Here is an 18789-nt window from a genome sequence, read left to right as displayed (position 1 = left end):
TATTTGTCTTCGTTTAGCATATCATTGCACATCAAGCATATGAATCTCAGATCTCCTCCATTACAAAAAATGCGTCCAAACTGGAAGAGGATATTAAACGTGAAAATCAGGATAAGTCTTCTCTGTTGGCGGACCTGGCTTCTGTGAGGGAGCTCTGTGTGAAACTTGAGTCTAACAAAGACCTTTTATCTCGACAGCTGACATCCAAAAGCATGGATTACGAAAGGGTAAGCAGCAAAGGCAAATTTAATTTGCTATAATAAAATATCTTCCTTTGCTTTTAATGGTTTTTAGAGAAAAGAATAAATTACCTCTGAGAGCAAGGTAAGTTAATTTACATCACTAATTTTGCATTTATATATAAATGATAAATTTTGCAGTATACAGATCTATATCTGTGGGTTTTGTACAAAAAAAGGGATTTTCTTTCCTTCATTATCACTGCACAGTGTGGCAGCAGTAGTTTTTGCTATACCACAGACAAAGATTATATTTATTTGGTTTTATGTACTGTTTTTTAATTTACTCAAATTTTCAACTTTTATAAAAAGTGAATAGTGCAGTTCTTATTTAGATATTAAAGACTTTTCTCTAATGGATTTTTTCAATTAAATTGAAATTTAGATTCAGCTGAAGTTCATTAAATATTTTGAAATATTTTAAACAGTTCTAAATATCCATAATTTCTGAACTTTTTTGTTTACAGCTGATTGTTGTGTCTTTACTTGGTGTCTTGATCAGGCTTTCTGTTACTGTAATATTCAAGACCTTGAGAACAGTAGTTCTCATCCCCACAGAATTTGTTTATATTCATAGAACTGATGAGGAAAACAAGTATTCCTACATTTTCAGCAAAAGCCAAGAAGCTAATTGTGAGCTAACCTAGTCAAATAGAATGAAGTGTAGTAAATACTATTTTTGTACTTGTGCAAAAGCCTATTGCTGTTAAAAGCCAATTAGTGTTCCGGGTACTTGCCTAAGCATTTCCAGCACTCAGTAATCCATTTCCCAGTAAAACATTTGACAGATGTACAGCTTGCATAGTTTTTAACTAAGTATAGTTTTAAATAATCGTAGGCTTTAATTTGTTTTGTGAGCCAGTTTCCTATTCATTTTTATGAAACTTCCAATCATTTCAGTTTTTATAACAACTCTTCACAAAAAAGAACTCTGTGTGTTTGCAAACCAGTGTATTAATAACGTATAAAATTTGTGCCCTAGGTTCTAGGTGAATTAGAAGATATAAAATCAGAAGCAGAGCTGCTGAAAAAGCAGTTATCCAGTGAAAGACTTACAGTTCAGAATCTTGAAACATTGCTGGCTACTAGTAGAGACAAAGAATTTCAGAACCATTTAACATCCCATGAGAAAGATTCTGAAATTCAGTTACTGAAAGACAAGCTAACACTCGCCGAGAGCAAACTGTAAGTTTTAACAAGTGTATGTATGTGCTATGTGGTTTACAAAGAAACTTTTTCTGTGTGACAACACTTATTCACAAAGTCATAGAATCATAGAATGTCCTGAGTTGGAAGGGACCCACAAGGATCATCGAGTCCAACTCCTGTCCCTGCATAGGACAACCCCAAAATTCACACCATATGTCTGAGGGCGTTGTCCAATTGCTTCTTGAATGTTGTCAGGCTTGGCGCCATGACCACTTCCCAGGGGAGCTTGTTCCAATGCTCCACAACCCTTTGAGTGAAGAACCTTTTCCTAATGTCCAACCTAAAATGCCCCTGGCATATCTTCCCGCCATTCCCTCGGGTCCTATCATTGGTCGTCAGGGAGAAGAGATCAGTACCTGCCCCTCCTCCTTCCCTTGTGAGGAAGCTGTAGACTGCAATGAGGTCTCCCCTCAGTCTCCTCCAGGCTGAAGAGACCAAGTGACTTCAGCTGCTCCTTGTATGGCTTCCCCTCTAAACCCTTTACCATCTTTGTGGCTCTCCTCTGGACACTCTCCAGTAGCTTTGTATCCTTTTTGTACTGTGCTGCCCAAAACTGCACACAGTACTCAAGGTGAGGCCACACCAGTGCAGAGTGGAGCGGACAATCACCTCCCTCGACCGGCTGGCAATACAGTGCTTGATGCACCCCAGGACACGGTTGGTCCTCGTGTCTGCCATGGCGCACTCTTGGCTCCTGTTCAAATTCAAGTCAAATTCTTGATGTTCAGTATGGCTGAGCAGATTTTTGCAGCAATGTCTTTTGGCCTTTCATGGCATCGTTTACTTAAAGTTTCTTTACAGATCTTTCATATTGCTTTCATCAATCAGCACTCTGGTGGACATCAGTTTAGTACAAGCAGTAAACTTGAACAGGAGTTCCGAAGGAAACGTACTCTAAAAGGAGGGAAAGCCCTGCTGAGTTTTCACAGTCTTGAGAATAAGCACTCAGTTTCTCTCTGGATTTGTCCCCATCTGACTCCAGAAAGTTTGCTTCACTTTCTCTGCTGGTCATGACTCTTTCTCACATCAGTCAGGCACAGGAGGTGATACCTTTCCTGAAGTTCACTTGTCTCGTATAACTCTGCCATCTTTTCAGTGCAATCACTAAAACCCTTTCCTTCTGAGCCTCTTAGTGGACGCAACTACCTAATGGCAAGGTAGCTGATCTGTTGCAGACATTATTTCCACCACAGAACCAGCCAACCCATGACAATTTGTAAATTTTTTTAGCTGTTGAGTACATCTATAAATATATGTATGCATTGCAATATCATTTGGATATTTAACCTTTGCATCAGAGTGTATCAGTTCTCAAAATATATAACCACCTCTCTCACAGGTTCTGATTTTCTTCCTAGCTTCAGGAAGAAATCTAATTCAACTCGGCTTTTTAAGCAAAACGTCGTACTGTTATTTGGCTTTGAAGAGTTTAACGAGTTTAATTATTCAGAGAACACAAATTTTCTTGGTCTTGAACTATGTTTTATGTTCTTATCTTAGAGAGTCTTCTGAAGTCCTAACTCCTTTAGAACAATGTGGATTCATCGAGCATCTCAAACCAAATTGAAAGTAAAATTTTAACATATGTGTACTGCTCACAAAAAAAATACCAAGTAGATTAAATCCATGCTAAATGAGAATTGCTTACCTACTGAAGATGCCTGTTGTCCTTACTTTGATTAAAGTAAGAATCACTTACATAATAAATAGTGAAGTCATAGTGCTTTAAAAAAGCAGAAGTACTTCTGCTGCTATTAATATTAACTGTTAAGGAAAAAGTCGTGTACGGAAGGTAAAAGGACAGATAATGCTTCCTTATGAGATATAGAACATAGCATACCTAAACAGTTAAAAGCTATCTGTAACTTGGTGATGCAAATGTGCAAGAAAAACGCTTTTGGTTGATTTATATAAAGGCTACAACTTACCACTGACGATGGTCCACCTCAAGTAGTGGTGATCTCAATGGATCTGTAGAAGATAACACTATTAATCACTCCTGTGCAACTCATTGCTTCATGTTTTAGAGTTGCTGACTTTTGTTTACTTGGGGGAAAAAAGTTAACTGCATACAAAGAACATAAACTAATGGCGTGTCCTGACTATGAAATTAAACGTGAAAGTTACAATAAAAAAAAAGGGGAAAGAAGGAGGTTTTAATTTAACTTTAATTTAGCTTCTTTGTGTACAAACATTACAAAACTCTGTTTAAATAACTTCATAGTAATTTTTTCACAATTTTTCTTCCACACACATTTGGGGTTCCTTCCTTGTTTGTTTTAAGTGTCAGTACTTGCGTTGTTAATAGGATGGGGTATTGCAGGAAGAAGGAAAATGTTCTCTTGGAGGAATAGTGGCTGTTTATTGAATTATTTTCCCATTTATCTCAAAGGTTTTGCATGTTGCTAGGCAAATGTTCAGGTGTGAAAACTAGTTATATATACCTTATTTTCTACTATTCAGTTTTTAGTAGTTGCAGTCTAAAGAACAGGAACTTTAAATGCTCATAGCTGTGACTGAAGTATGTGACAATTATGTTTGTGTCTTACGAAATATAACAATTCATTTGACTTGGCAAAATTTCAGTTCTAACTAACAAAAATAGTGTATCAATATTTTTGAACATTTACAGTTTTGGGCTTATTGCGCCTGCACTTCCACTCTGTTTATAAAATGGTACTGATACAACCTCTGACTTTAGAAGCATTCTCAAAATTAAGTTTAACTTGTGAAGTTCTCCAGTGCTGTAATTTTGACCTCTGTGAAGAATAAGTGGTTGTGTTACTCAGAGTGCTATTTGGGTGATAGTACAGTAAATGCTCTACAGTGAATAAGTATTAAATAAACAGAGAATATTGAATAGCTAACCTACTTGTTGAGAGCTATCTGTATCTACTGTGAAAGAGACAGATGTCCTGTGAAAAAATAGTATATCATCATGTAATCTTATTATATGATAATTACTGTGCATAGGGGTTCCAAATTAAAATATTTCTTAATTTTTGAGTGATTTACTTCATGATCTTAATTTTGTTTAAATGTCATTGACATGGAATAACCTGAGAACTCACAAAACTGTTTGCTTTCTTTCTTTGTTTTACAATAATGATATTGGGCCCTGAATTCTTACCTCCATCCTGAAAGCATATGCCTGTCTCTGAAGGACTTAGAATAAGATATCATCAAGACCTCTTGTCTTCTGCGTCTGTTCTCAGCATACTGGATCAAGATACCGTTCTAGGAATTTTACTGATGAATAGGAAACACAGGAAAAAATATTCTGCTGTTCTTTTTGGATCAAATCTCTTGAGTAGTTTGCGTCTTCCCGGAGTCAGAGACCAGCGGGTGCCAGACAGAAAGTCTGTGACTGAGCTAGGAGTGGAACTCACTTTTCAGAATTCAAGTCCAGTGCTTTAGCAATAAACTAGTACATCTTTGCTTCTCCAGAAGTGACTTTTGAGCACTCCACCTCACATGGCTTTGAAGACTCTATGGAATCACATAGCTGTCTAGATTCTGGTTTAGACAACTTATTTTACACTCAGTGATTTTTTTTTTTTTTTGCTTGCTTTATAATGCAATTAATGATATTTTTCAGCCAAGCATTGAGTTGTCCAAGCTGATGATTTGCTAAGAAGTATATTTAATTATGTTACTTAAGATTTCCAAGGCTGCTTTTCATTTTGTTTCTTGCAGTTGAAACAGTTGGACCCAAATACCAAGAGTGTAGTTGACAAGCTTTCAGACTGTGGGTTTTGCTGGTCTGAGCTTGCATTAATACAGCTTTTACTTAGATTTGATTCAGTTGTGTTCATTGCTAGGCAGATAGTTCCAGCCTACTTGATATAATTTTTACTGAAGCCATATTTGTTATGTTTATATTTTTTGTGGATAGTTACTGCTTTTTTCTTCTTTTTTTAAGTGTACACATAAAGACCATCTTGCATTGCAACAGAGAATAGTAAATCAATAAATTCATGATTTAATTGTTTTGTCTGTTTTTATAAAACATGTTTGTGTTTACCTTCTTCTGAAAAAGAAAATGTATTGTAGTAAGGATGTAGTGAGAGGCTTGCCAGCTTCTCACTTCTTTCTCACCTTAGGTTCTTCCAGAAACGTTCTGTTGCATTCATTTGGTTCTTGCTGCTTCTAATTTGTCTTTGATTTGGTCTGTGTGAAACAACATGTTGAGTATCTATTTTTGTTTTATCTTGCTCTAATTCGTCTAAGTTCCTAGCTGATGGTGTTCAAAGAAAACTTTGTTGCTTCTCATAATTTTTTTTTTAGAAGCAGCTATAATAGAGAGGTTCCCATACTTCGAAGTAAAGTTGCACAGCTGCAGACTGACTGTGACGTTTTAAAAAGGCAACTGACAACTGAACGATTTGAACGGTAAGATGCTGTTTTTTTCAGTGAGGTGACTCTTCTCATTTCTTCTTTCTCACTTTTAAAACTGTTGCTTTTTTCAATAGTGAGGAACTTTTATGGAAAATTGTGTTCCTGTTGTCATGCAAAATCTAATATTCTTATCTTGAAAACTGCTTAATTAAAAAAAGACAAAAAAACTTATACAGTTTCTGAATTCCCTTGTAAATTTTGTGAATTTACCATTGCATCTAAAAAAAAATCCCTTCTCATGAAAACAAGAAGAAAGTTGAGTAACGTTACAAGAAAACAAGGCTCTTTGCAAAGTATCGTGAAAATCACCAAGTAAAAATACGGGGAAAAAAAGTTATGTTTTCTTCCTTTAACATGCTGCAGTACCAAAGTGTTATGTAACTGAAATTGCTATCTGTTGGTAGAGAGCGTGCAATTCAGGAAATGCGTCGACATGGTCTCTCTACGTCATCATTACGTGCTTCACCTCCTCTCAGTTCAACATTAAGGTCTCCCTCACATTCTCCAGAACGTACCATTGTAAGGACAACTGATCAAGCAGCAGCTGAAAAGTAAGCAGTTTGATTTTAGCAGATTGTTTCTGTTTACGAGTTAGGTTTAAACTGTTTCTAAATAATACTTTTTTTATATTAAATTCTTACACACATTAGGTGGTTCTAAGTTCTTCTTCTGTTGACTCCCTACTATAAAATATTGATTGGAAACCGTAGATGCAAAGTGCTCTCCAAAGACCATATAATGTCCTTGGAGGATTCTAAACAGGATTCTAAAATATCTAAACAGGATTCTAAAACATCTAAACAGGATTCCCATTCCTGTTTTTGTTAATGGTCTTGCACCAGCTGACAGCTTCCAAATATATATTGCCTGCTTATTATTACCATTAATTATATCCAAGTATATATTGCCAATTTGTTATTGTTAATAGTTATCTCCAAACAGTGAATGGTTCATATTAAGAGAAATGCCATGAATTTTTTTCAAGTACAGCAATGAAGGAAAGACACTCCACAGGAGACAGTCCAACTAAAATGCATTTGAACCCTACGCAGTAGCTGAATCTATCTCCAAAACAAATGCATAAAAATAATTAATGCATTTTTCATTGTTAGTGCTTGAATGCTATGAATGTCTACGATTGCGGTCACTAGAGTCCATAAAAAAGGAATCAAAATCAACCTCTCACCTGTTCATTTGCACTGACAGTTTTGTTCTTTTAGAGATCATTGTTGTTTAGAGATCATTTAGATGATGTCAGTTACGTGTTACAGGCCTGATTGTTGACTTTATATCCCGTCTGTCCTACAGTGCATAATAAATTGCAGCGAAGAATGCAAGGACAGGGAGAGATAAACAGTGGTTGTTTTAGGAAATATGTGTGCTATAACCGCTATATAGTATACTATAACAGCTCATGAATCTTACCTATCTATCTGCTAAACTCCAAGAAACAGAATTCTGATAAGATTTTAAACTTTATTTCTGTTGGTAAATACATGTAGCTTGTTCTTAAGCTTACTTTTGTTAACAAAAACCCAGGTTTCCTGAGAACTGAGGTCAGCATGGCATGATCCATGTTGTCAGCAACTTTTCTCCTCTTCTGCGAGTTTTTGGACAAAGCAAAAAAAAGGAAACTGTAGCAAATCAGATATTGATAGTGGGGATGAAACAGCAGTTATGACTTTTGCTTTACTGGTGAGCCATTAGGCAAACCCTCTTATATTGCAAATCAACATTTTGACTGAGATAATGATAGATAATATATTTCTAAGAATGAGCATCATCAGTAGAGAGTTGTCTTTAGTCTTCCTTGCTTTGCAGTGAGTCCTAAGAGCAATAAAAATCGTCCAGTTGCTATACTTGAAGAATACCATGTAGAATACACTATTTTGATCCTACTATGTGTACTTAGTTTTAACAATGACAGCTCTGTACCATCAGAAAATATCCCATTTTCATGAAGTATGTATTTTTAAAAAAAGCGGGTTTTAACAACTGAATTCATATGCAGTTTAATTTTTTACTATCTTGCCTTTTAAACCTATCAATGGATTATTACATTAGAATGATCTCAGTAGTACTATCACCATCTTTCACCCTACTTATTTATTCCTTCCTGGGAGTTTACCACAGTAAAGGGTACTCTGTAGCTACTGTTCTGTAGTGTTACAACTGTCTTTTTCTCTAATCTGATTTAATCTTCTCAAGAAATTTTCTCTTCCTCCTTGTCTCACATTTACTTTATTAAGCATTTCAGCAATGAGTCAATGAACTGAATGTAGAGTTTTTGATGATATGCTAATAGTTGATATTCAGGAATAACAAAAGAGAATATGAGGAAGCTACATCTAATTATTACTTTTTATCTTAATATTCATTAGTAAAATATAATAGATGGCTTTATTTTGAGTTTTTTTTCTTTCTCCACCAGAAATGTGAGCTTCAAGGAATAACCAGTACTTGAGCAACTGAAGTATACCTTGTTACAAGGACTTTTTTTTGAAAATTGTGAAGGCTGACTTGTGTTCTACCTCTGTATTCTCCAAATCAGAGATTACCTTTGCAGTTTCTGGGAACTGGCGAAGTAATCCACTTTGGAAAATTCTGCATTCCCATCTGGCTGGGGTGACTGTTTTTTGCTGGCTGTTTGACAGGTTTTGTATCAAGGCTGGCTAAGTTTTGTTACCATTTTGCAAACATAACAATTATAAGAAGGAAACGAGTACTTGATATGACAATCTCTTGTTTTCATTTTACTGTTTTATTTCTGTTTGCTTATCTCATATGGTTACAGAAGTTTCTTCATCTTAGTGTGAGCTAACATAAAATAACATACATGATTGTCTTAAAAATGCCGAGCCAGTGTATGTTTTATACTCATGATGATTTCCTATGTTTGGGCTTTTAACAAGTGTTTTCTGTTTACAGGTCATTCTTCATGGTATTTAAAAGTATTGATTATCTATTTTGTGAATGCATTTTATTTACTGTACCTTTTCTTAATTAAAAAATATATCAGTTATTCTTTATTGATGTTTTTTGTCATCTGACAACTACTCCTCTCCTTTTGTTTAATCTTTGTGTGAAAATGCATTTTAAATATTATCCCAATATTAAATAAAAAGTGAAGTGAAAAATTATATTTTTTAAGATGTATTGAAATCCTTTAAATATTATAAAATTAATTCTAAAGTATTTTATATTCAAATTTTTGAATCATATCTGGAAATATTTTTCAAATTTTGGTTTTAAAAGATCAGAACAAAACCTGGAATTCTTCACACGGTTAAGCTCAAGCTGTTGGAGAGGTAACACGGGCCTTTATGTTGTGACACACCTATTAGGTAAATGCAGGGAGAACTAATCTTTAAAATATCTGGTGTATTTAGCAGAGGAGCATTTCAAATTTAGACTATGAAGTAAGATGCGATTAGCAATCACAATCTTATGATGTGCTCTTAAAAGTCCATCTATGCAGATAATTGTAAATCAAATCATTCTTCTATTCAAGAACATACGGTTTTCTAATAATTACATGCCATTCAGGCCGACGTGATGTGTATTCATAGGTATCATGCAGAGGACTAGAAGTGGGAGGATGTGGTGTTGAACATCCTTGCACTGGCCAACAGGTAGTGTTCTGCTTGCCTCACGTTGAATAAAAAACTGTGATTACAAGTTAACATTACAAGCATCTCTAAGGTGTAAACGACATATTAAATGACATGGAAAAAAAATATTTTTTTTGCTTTTAGATTTTGTCTATTTTGCACTAAGACTCTTACAGTTAGAAATTGTAAAGAATATTGTGTTAACTGGAAATATTGTCTCGTGTATTCATAGATAAATCATTGCTGTTGCAAGCTATATATTTTATTTTTCATATATTGTATTTTGTCAGTTTTGTTATTTAACATGTGTCTGTATGTATTAAATTTTACTAATTTAAAAACAACTTAGAACAGCCATTCAGAAGTACCTGAAAATATTTGTACCACATTAGGCTTCTGAGCCATTGGAAGGAATTGTTTATTTAAAGTGGGTGCATCTCATGCTTTTTACTTTTTAGGTCTCTCATTTGCCAGTTACAGGAATAGGGAGATCGTCATCTCTAAATGTTACTCATGTATTAATACTGTTTGTAATTAAGTCAGTAGTTTCCACTGATGCTAATTGACATTAATTATTCAGGATGAAGCAGTTCAGTAAGAATGAGAAAAGAACTCATGTTTTGCTCTTGATGTCTTCAGTGGTGACTTTTAAATACCTTATTTTGTATACAAACCCTTTTAAACTGGAATCTGACTTAAAAAAACAGAGCAGGTGTTCCATTTTATTGAAAATACTGTATTTCATCTTACCAAAAAATGTATATTTTGATATTACAATTAAAACCATAACACTTCAATTAATAGTAATTCTTACATGATTATCAATTATGAAGAATTAGCGGGTCATTGAGCACAGGTGGTATAATAAAACTGGTATCATTTTGGTGACCAAAGCCTGTGCAGCTTTCTAAAACTAAAACATTACTAATATTCAGACTATAGTAAAGCTGTCATTTTACCTTCTGTTGCTATTCTTTTATATACATTTTTGTAAACAACTAGAATAAAAGCAAAGTAATATTTACACAACTTTGCTTTAAAATCAAGTATCTCATGAAGTACAAAACAAGCACAAACTTGTGGAAGATTTAAATCTGTGGGCTACCATATACGTCATGTATGAAGCAAGCCTTACGTGGGTCGGGATATTAACATGACTGTCCTGGACTCTGCTCCAAGAAACTACGGTGCTGTCCTCACCTTCTGGAAGAACAAAAGATCATAGAAGCCTCGTGACCTGTTTTAGTCCTCCGCTGGGGTGAGCTGAAAGCAGAGTGGGGCAGACACGAAATCATGGGAAAAGTCCGAATACTCAAGTTGTTTGTCTTCTGTTGTTATCTGCAGTTGGGGATGGGGGGAAAATAACATTAGAAAAAATAATAAAGGAGAAGCAATAATAAGTTGGGGCCGTTTCTCTACAATGTATTCTCAGAAGCAGAGGAATCTGGAGAGAATAAAAGGACAGTTTTTATCAATTTATTAAAACCTAAATTGCTCAATTAAACTTACCATAATGTGTTTTTAAGAAATTCTTAGAATGAATTTTTTTTTGTCTGTTGGTATCTCCCTAAAAGGTAGATAATTAACCTGAAGTTAAATAAGGAATTCTAGGGTTCGGTTGGATAACCCAATTTGTGTGACAAAAAGTCACCCTAAATCTGAGAAACACTGAGATTCCTATGTGATGCTAATTAAAAAAAGGTTAAGATTAGGGCTTCAGTCTTTCAATTTAAAATATTTTATACAGAAGTTGGTGCACATGTGGCAAGCCTGACCTATTCAAATGTTATTATTCCTAAATGAAACCATATGACCACGGAGTTCTTGGGTGTTTTAAACCATTCTCTGGGACAGAATTTTGTACTTCCTCTTTTTCTCTGCTAACACTGTAAGAAACCAGTTGTGTGCGGTTTTGGTACCCTAGTTTTTTAGCTTTATGTATACAGGCATTCCAGTTTCATTTCATCCTCTGACCCTTCTTGAGCAACTCAAAGATCATAACAGCTGCAGCGGTATTAACTCCTGGACCTGAAGTCTGACCGTTCGTCCTCCAGTACAAATGGGAGGAGAGAGAAAGCCTCGATGCTGTGCCAGCGCTGTTCAGCAACAGCTGAAACACTGGTGTGGCACCAGCGCTGTTTTAGCCACAAAGGCAAAAACCCCACCTATCTTCTGGCAGGCTGCACCGTTACCTCTGTCACAACACCCACCAGCGCGCGGCACGGGCCGGCACGGGGCACGCAGGCGGGTTCCCGCACAGGAGCTACCCCTGCCTACCTACCAGCTGCTCGCGCCCGGGAGAGCCGAGACGGCTTGCCCAGGGTAACTCACTCCCCAAACACGGTGTCTTCTGTGAGGCTCCCAGCACAACATGGACATGGAGATTCCTGGCAAGTCCAGCAAAGGGCCCCAAAGACGATGAAGGGATTGGAGCACCTCTCACGTGAGGAGAGGCTGAGCAAGCTGGGGGCGCTCGGCCTTGAGAAGAGACGGCTCGGGGGGGAACACCTCCATGTACATAAGTACCTGATGGGTGGGAGTAAAAAGATTGAGACAGTCCCTTCTCGGTGATGTGTAGGGAAGGTACAAAAGACAACAGGGACAAACTGAAATACAGGGAATTCCATTTAAACATAAGAAAAATGCGTTGGTTTTTTTTTTTTTTCCCCATGAGGGTGGTCAAACAGTGGAACAGGCTGCCCAGAGTGGTTGTGGAGTCCCCATCCACGGAGGTATTGAGAACCCCGTGGGACACAGCCCTGGGCAGCCTGCTGTAGATCACCCTGCTTTGAGCAGGGGGGTGGGCTAGATGGTCTGCAGTGGGGCTGTCCAGAGGGGCAACAATTCTGGGCCTCTGGGCAATTTTCCTAGCAGTGTGATTAGTTATGTGCCTATCCAGCTGTAGTGAAATTGTCCCTTATCTGTATTATGATCTTTGACTTTTTTAAAAATTATGAGTATAAAAATAGTTGTTTTGACATTTTTTGTCTCAATATTAGATGTATCTACATTAGGGCTCAGGTAGATGGTGGGGTTTGGAATTTATCAGATGATAGTTGCCTGTCCCAGCTGTGTGTGCTGCTAGCTCAGCGTCATCCGAGCGGAGTTGTTGCACCAGGTTTGTCAGTGGCGCGTCCTTCACCGTTTCAAGGTGATGGTGCAGGGATTAGACTGGTTGCTTAAACTAACTAGAATGGCGTGACGGCAAACGGAAGAAAGTGGGAAAAATGAGAATGTCAGTGGCTTTTTCTCCTCGCTTTTAGTACTGCTGAGCAGGGACAGCCATATTTTCCTGAATGCGAGCACAGAAATGAGGTGCAGCGTGGTTAGTCAGCCGTGAGTACGTCAAGGTCTGCAGGAGCAGATACTGCTCTTCGGGGAGATTTTCATTGAGCCTCTAAGTCCAAAGGAGCACGTTGACATCTGAGCTTGGCTTTATTTGAAAAGAGATGTGTGGGTTACTGGACCATAGCTGTGTGTGCAAGCTTTATCTGTACCCATTTGCTTTGCATAAATGCATAACTAAAACATGTTGAATAGGAGGTAGGCACCCCGGGCGTGCTCCTTGCTTTTAAATGGTGTATTTGTGCCACCTGGTGGAGCCATGTCTTTCCTAGCGATCATGGCACCTACTTAACAGGTTCGGGTTTCTCCATAGGAATTCTAGGTACATCTAATATACTCAAAGTGAGAGAATTGCTAGTAAAGCCACGTGTTCCTGAAGCCCATCCATCACTTTGCTACTGAGGTTTGTGACTGCATTGGTTTCCAGAAATTGTCGGTTCTTGAGGAAAAAAAAATCTCATTTTAGCTTACTTTCTCCTCCAGGAAAGTGAAAAGATCGACCTTTGTCAAGAAAGGTCTGATGTAAATGAGCAATTTGACTGATCTGAAGGAACAGGCAAAGGCTGGATTCACCTCTTTTCTGATGGCTACTGCTGAAGTTTTCTATCTGTACCGCACAATTCTACTGCCTAAAAATGTGTAAGTGCTGCGACAGCGGCAAAGCAAAACACAGCAAACCCCCTGAATCTTTCAAAGGAGCGCTGCAAAATTCAGCTCTGGTAACTGAGGTGGTTTGTATCCATATGTTTTGGATATAAATATATATATATATGTAATTGCTAGTGTAAAGATAGCAGTCAATATACTTAACAGCCACTTAAATACTAGATCTGGTGCATGAGCTTCATTTCCGAGTTATCTGTGCCCTGTGTCCCATGGCTTTAGTCGTGAGGGGACTGCAAAGGGACTGGACTGACCCTCTCATGGCTCGTATGACGGGTCAGCTCTAGAACACTGCAGGTGAAAAAGTCATTTCTAGCAATTAATATTTATTCCAGAGTCATACAGCTAGATTTTTGCTTTTTGCACAAATATCACTTCTGACTCAGGAATACACTGAGCTGCAGATTGCTAAGGAGAGGGAAAGTATCAGTAAATGCTTGCCTAAACTTACATTCTTCCTTTCAATTACCCAGTATTGGGCACAGTCAGAGACAAAAAAAAAAAATGTGTGAGATGGCTCTTTGGTGCAACCCAGCATGGGTGTTACCTTTCTGTAAGACCCAGTTCCTTTTAAGAATAGCAGAAGGACCACTTCTGACTGGGCCAAGAAGTCAAGGAGCAGGCAGGATCCAAAGCTGTATGGCCTTTTTCTCCAGGGAGCATCTGAATCTGGAGAGCTGGCTGGCAAAACACATCGTCTTTCTCACAGCAGCAGATCATGAATCACATAATCAATTTTGGTTCAAAAAGTGGCAGAGTCTGGATGGAACTAAGTGCAGTATCTGATTTTACTGCGTTCTCCTTGGGAAACTCAGGAAACCAGTGTCCAGCACTGGTAAAATCTTGGCATAGATAGCTGAATTGGAAGAGCGGGGTCCCAGAAGAGCTGGTACAAATGCTGGATTTAAGGACGTGGGAAAGAAGGGAGGCTGCTTTCTGGACTGCTGTGTTGGGGAACCACTGGGTTTTGTTCTGTTTCTTGTAGTTCCTCCCATCTTTTAGTAAATGAAGGGGACAAAAATTTGTCTGGTTATAGCGCTAGTCAGGCGCTGGATTCAGACTTTGGTCTCACTGCGAGATGAGAACAAATGAGGGTTCAGAGCCGGGGTGCAGCCAGAGCCGCGGATCTCTCCTCTTTGGGCAGTGCAACGGGCGGCGGCGGGGGGGGCTAAACGGTGCAACCATCAGCGGGCTCCCGCTGAATCCGGCTATATCCAGCCTTACCCCTTCCTTCCCAACAAAAGGAGCCGAAGACACCGCTCCGAGGCGAGGGCAGGGACTGGGGAGAGGCTGGGGCCGGGGCCGGGGCGCGGCGCTGCGGGGCGCCCGCGAGCGGCGGCGGCGCTGCCATGGGGCGGCCGCGGCGGGGGCGGCATTCGAGGGGCTGGGCGGCATCCGAGGGGCTGGGCGGCGGCGGCTGCGGCACCCCGCGCCCGCAGGAGCCGCCGGCTCTCCCCTGCTGGCCGCACGGAGAGGGAGAACAGGTAGGAAGGAGCCAGCCGCGTCCATCCCCCGCCCCGCGCAAACGCCGTTGCGGTGCTGGCAGCGGGCGGGAGCCCCGCCGCAGCCCGGAGCATCGCGGCCCCCCGCGGCGCCCCGCATCCCCGCCTCGCCGCGCCGGCGGCAGCAGCGCTTTGCCTTGGCCCGGCGCCTGCCGTGCGGGGCCGGCTGCTGTTGAGCGGGGGGCTAGGGGGTGCGTGTCCGTGTGTCCGTGCCCGTGCCGCTTTGTGTCGCCCACCCGGGGCGGTTTTTGCTCCATGTGGCGTTTCGCTGGCTGATGCCAGCGGCGAGCAGCCGCGGCGGTGCGGAAGGCGAGCGGGGGCGGATGCGCAGGGAGGACGCCCGAACAGCCACCAGATGTGAGTAGTTACCTGCCGCTGGTCGGCTGCCTTTGTTCAGTGGAAGGTGCAAGGAGGCGTGCGGGTGATTTTCGGAAGCTGCTACTTTATTGCTGCCGGGGAATTCAATGGCTGGGCTGGTTCGTTCAAATTCCTTCTATTTTCCCTTTGTTACCCTGTTCCCAGAGAGTCCGGTATTCTTTCAGCTTTGCTGAAAGGCAGGAGCTGTCAGAAAGATGACTTTGTTTCACATGATGCTTCTCCAGAGCAGCATCGCTTTGTTTAAGCTCCCGTAAGCCATTTATCACACAACTGCCATCACGTTTTAACGAGCTATAAAATCTGCCGCTTTTCCCGGTTGAAAGGCGGGGGTGCATCGCTTCTGTTCCTCACCCTTCCCTTCCGAACCGGAGCAGGTAAGCTGGAGGTAATATTATTTTGCACGGGAAATTGTTGTCACTTGACAGTCCCTTTAGTTAGAAAATGTCTATTTTAGAGATAGAAATATGCGTAACGCAACTCTTTCCTATGTCGTTAGATTTTTTTATGAATGGGGGTTTGGTTTTTTTAATTAATTTTGCTGGTATTAACATGAGTCAATTACAAATTTGCTTCTCTGGAGTTGTAGCATGCAAAACATTATTATGCCTCTGCTCTGTCATTTTAAGTGTAAAAATGCCCAGTTAGAAACACAGTTCAAGGGGTAAATAGAGACCTGGAAACCACAACGGTGCATCCTGAAAATTTAATATGCCTGACAATAATGGCACTGAAAGTGAGCTGCTCTTGGGTGGATGGGGGATGGGGGCATAGAGAAAGGGAAGAGTAATTTGCAACCACAGGCCTAATAACAGATATTCTGTCATTAATAGATATATAGATAATATAATTCATTATATTCCCAAACAGATTTTCTGTACATACGCTAAACAGTGTATAGCAATTGTATGAAAAGAACTCTTTTCTTAGAATCCGAGCTATTTAAGCTACCCAATAGCAGTAACATGTAGCACGCCCTATATTTTAACAGATTAAAGATGATAAATTGGAGTCAGAACTGATTTTTGTTTGGTATTTAGTAACACACGCTCAAGAAATTCCCATCACTGAAGTCATTCTAATTGCACCTTGCACAGAAAATTAAGTCTTTTAACTATATCAAAACATTAATCAGTGGGCATAAATGTTATTGTGAGTTTCTTCAACAAAGCCATTGGTATTTTTTAATATAGGCAGTAGTTAGCAGTTCTGCATATAACTTACTTTACGTGGTTTGAATCCGGGTCAGGAATTCATCAAATTGACAAATCCACCTCTTCCTTGGCTGCTATCAATTTCTCAGATTAGAGGTTGTGTCTGGTTTTGAATATTTCATTGCAGCAATGAGCTTGAATTTAACACTGTGACGTGTATCGAAACTTTATATGAAAGTGATTTGTATATTTATTTGTGTCCCAGTTTGATGATAATTACAAGACTTACCTTGAAATCTTTGTGAATAAATATGGCACGTAGCAAAGAGATTGCTGCTGGTTGTTGTTGGGTCTTTTTTCTCCAATAGGAATATGTATCTCAGAGCATCCTGACCCTTTTCAAATACCCATTTGGGCAATCCTGCGTTTTAGAGAGAATTGCTTCACACTTACGAGCAACGATGATTTTTTCCTATATGCCGTATAATGGGATTTTTAAAAGTGCACTGGTAGCAAACGCAGTTGGTGTAAAGTATGAATGTCTTGCTGTGTTCTGTGCTAAGACATTGACTTTTTTCTTTTTCTTTTTTTTTTTTTTCCTCAGTTTGTTCCTTATAGGTTTTATTTTGGTCTGTTGTCTTGTGAAGTTAGGCAGGTAGTAGCAGTGGTGGTATTAGGTTAAATCTTTTTTTTTTTTTTTTTAACATCCAGTTCACAAAAACTTAAATAAAATATATTTACTTTAAAAAGGGACTGTTACTTTGGCAATAATATTTCATTTTAATTGCAAAAACTAAAAAGCAGCCTTTTTAGTTTCACACTTCTGATTACAGCAATAACTTTAGCGGTTTCTTCTGCTTTGCCTCTTAGTCACTCTGAATACAGCTTTGCCAGGTATCTCTGTCACAGAAAATTGATATTTCTGTGTGAGTAATGTAGTTTAGGATTATTTCAATATATTCCTACTGTAGATGTGTCAGGTGAGCTCTTTTTAGATAAGAAATACATGGCATAATAAGTGTTGACTGAAATGTGATGATGAGTTTATGAATATGAATATATTTGGTTGTTGTTTTGCAATGAAGTCTAGCATAAACAGAATTGTTATATAGACAGCATAAGCTTAAATGACTGTATTTTGACTTCTTTTCCTCACAAGCCAAGAGGAGAAAAAGATTTTTTTTCATATTCTGAATTATTTATATTTGAAAATTGCTGATTCTGATTGTTAAGAGGGATTTTTTTTTTTCCTTGACAATCAATGCACAGCCTTTATTCCGTAAAGGCCCAAACAAGAGAGTTACAGCAAATATGGGTAAGCCTACTACTGGCATGTTAGAAAAGTACAGTCGATTTCTTTGGAGTCAACAGACTCAGGGCAATGTAGCTGCATAATAGCTTCCATCAGCATGAGTAAATGTTGAGATGCTCTAAACACCTATATATTGTCATTGATCCCATGTATTTTAATAAGATTTAATAAAGTTATATGAAGTGCACGTTAGAATAGCATTCATTGGTTTTGAATAACGTGATAGAAGGCAACAAAGTTACAGTGTCAACTTTAATTACATTAGTGCTTCCACTGGAGGGGCCAAATCCCATTTTTTATCTATTATTTAAACCAATTAGTGGTGGATAAAAAGTGTGTTTGTTTCCACGGAGACTCTGCGAGTTCTGTCTTTAGGAAACAATGAGTTGTTGTGCAGGCCTTACGCTTGTTGTTTCCCATCGCCTCCTGACGGGACTTTCACTCCTTGTGATTCTCTGCATTGCATATCACACCATTTCTTTGTTTAAGAACTAAAATATAGTTTGTGAGAAGCATACAGCATTTACCCATACTTTACATTCAGCATTTATACTTATATTGATGAAGTCTTACAAGGAAATAAAATTGACTTGTAACAAATAATTTTCAATTAATACTGCTCAAGAGCCAGTGTGTCACATGGGCTGAATCACAGCGATTTGTTAATTAAGTTCGGTGGGGAGAAAAATGTAAAGATCTTGCTGCATCTTATCCTGGGTAAATGCCTTATGCTGTAGTTGCGCAACACATTAAGTGAAGATGATTCAGATGCTACTATAAATGTATAAAGTACATCAATACATTTTTAAACTTAGTTCAGTTTCTCCTTTGTATATGCATCCTGTATGCCAAATTACAGAAATACAAGTTTCATTCCTCTAATAAGGCTATTTAAGAAAATACCATCATATTCAGCTTATCTCAATTCATGGGACAGAGTGGTGTAGCTAAGTAAGTGTAGTTATGACTTTTCTGTTGACT

The 18789-nt window shown here is 38.8% G+C and overlaps 1 protein-coding gene across 1 annotated transcript in view; it reads left to right on the top strand.

Moving 5' to 3' along the window:
- Positions 1–8299, top strand: part of CEP135 (centrosomal protein 135) — a gene marked incomplete at both ends in the record, with an annotated part of 33700 nt that extends 25401 nt beyond the window's left edge. Inside the window, 5 exons of the mRNA XM_082314964.1 lie at positions 18–227; positions 1222–1424; positions 5736–5840; positions 6251–6397; positions 8278–8299. Of these exons, the coding sequence (XP_082171090.1) occupies positions 18–227; positions 1222–1424; positions 5736–5840; positions 6251–6397; positions 8278–8299 (687 nt within the window). The remainder of the gene's footprint in view (positions 1–17; positions 228–1221; positions 1425–5735; positions 5841–6250; positions 6398–8277) is intronic.
- Between the last annotated feature and the right edge of the window lie 10490 nt (positions 8300–18789).

The sequence above is a fragment of the Platalea leucorodia genome (genome assembly GCF_965183815.1).
Source record: "Platalea leucorodia genome assembly, chromosome: 6".
Classification (NCBI taxonomy): Eukaryota; Metazoa; Chordata; class Aves; order Pelecaniformes; family Threskiornithidae; genus Platalea; species Platalea leucorodia.
Note: the sequence above shows the minus strand (reverse complement) of the source record. Positions and strands in the feature narration are given on the sequence as shown.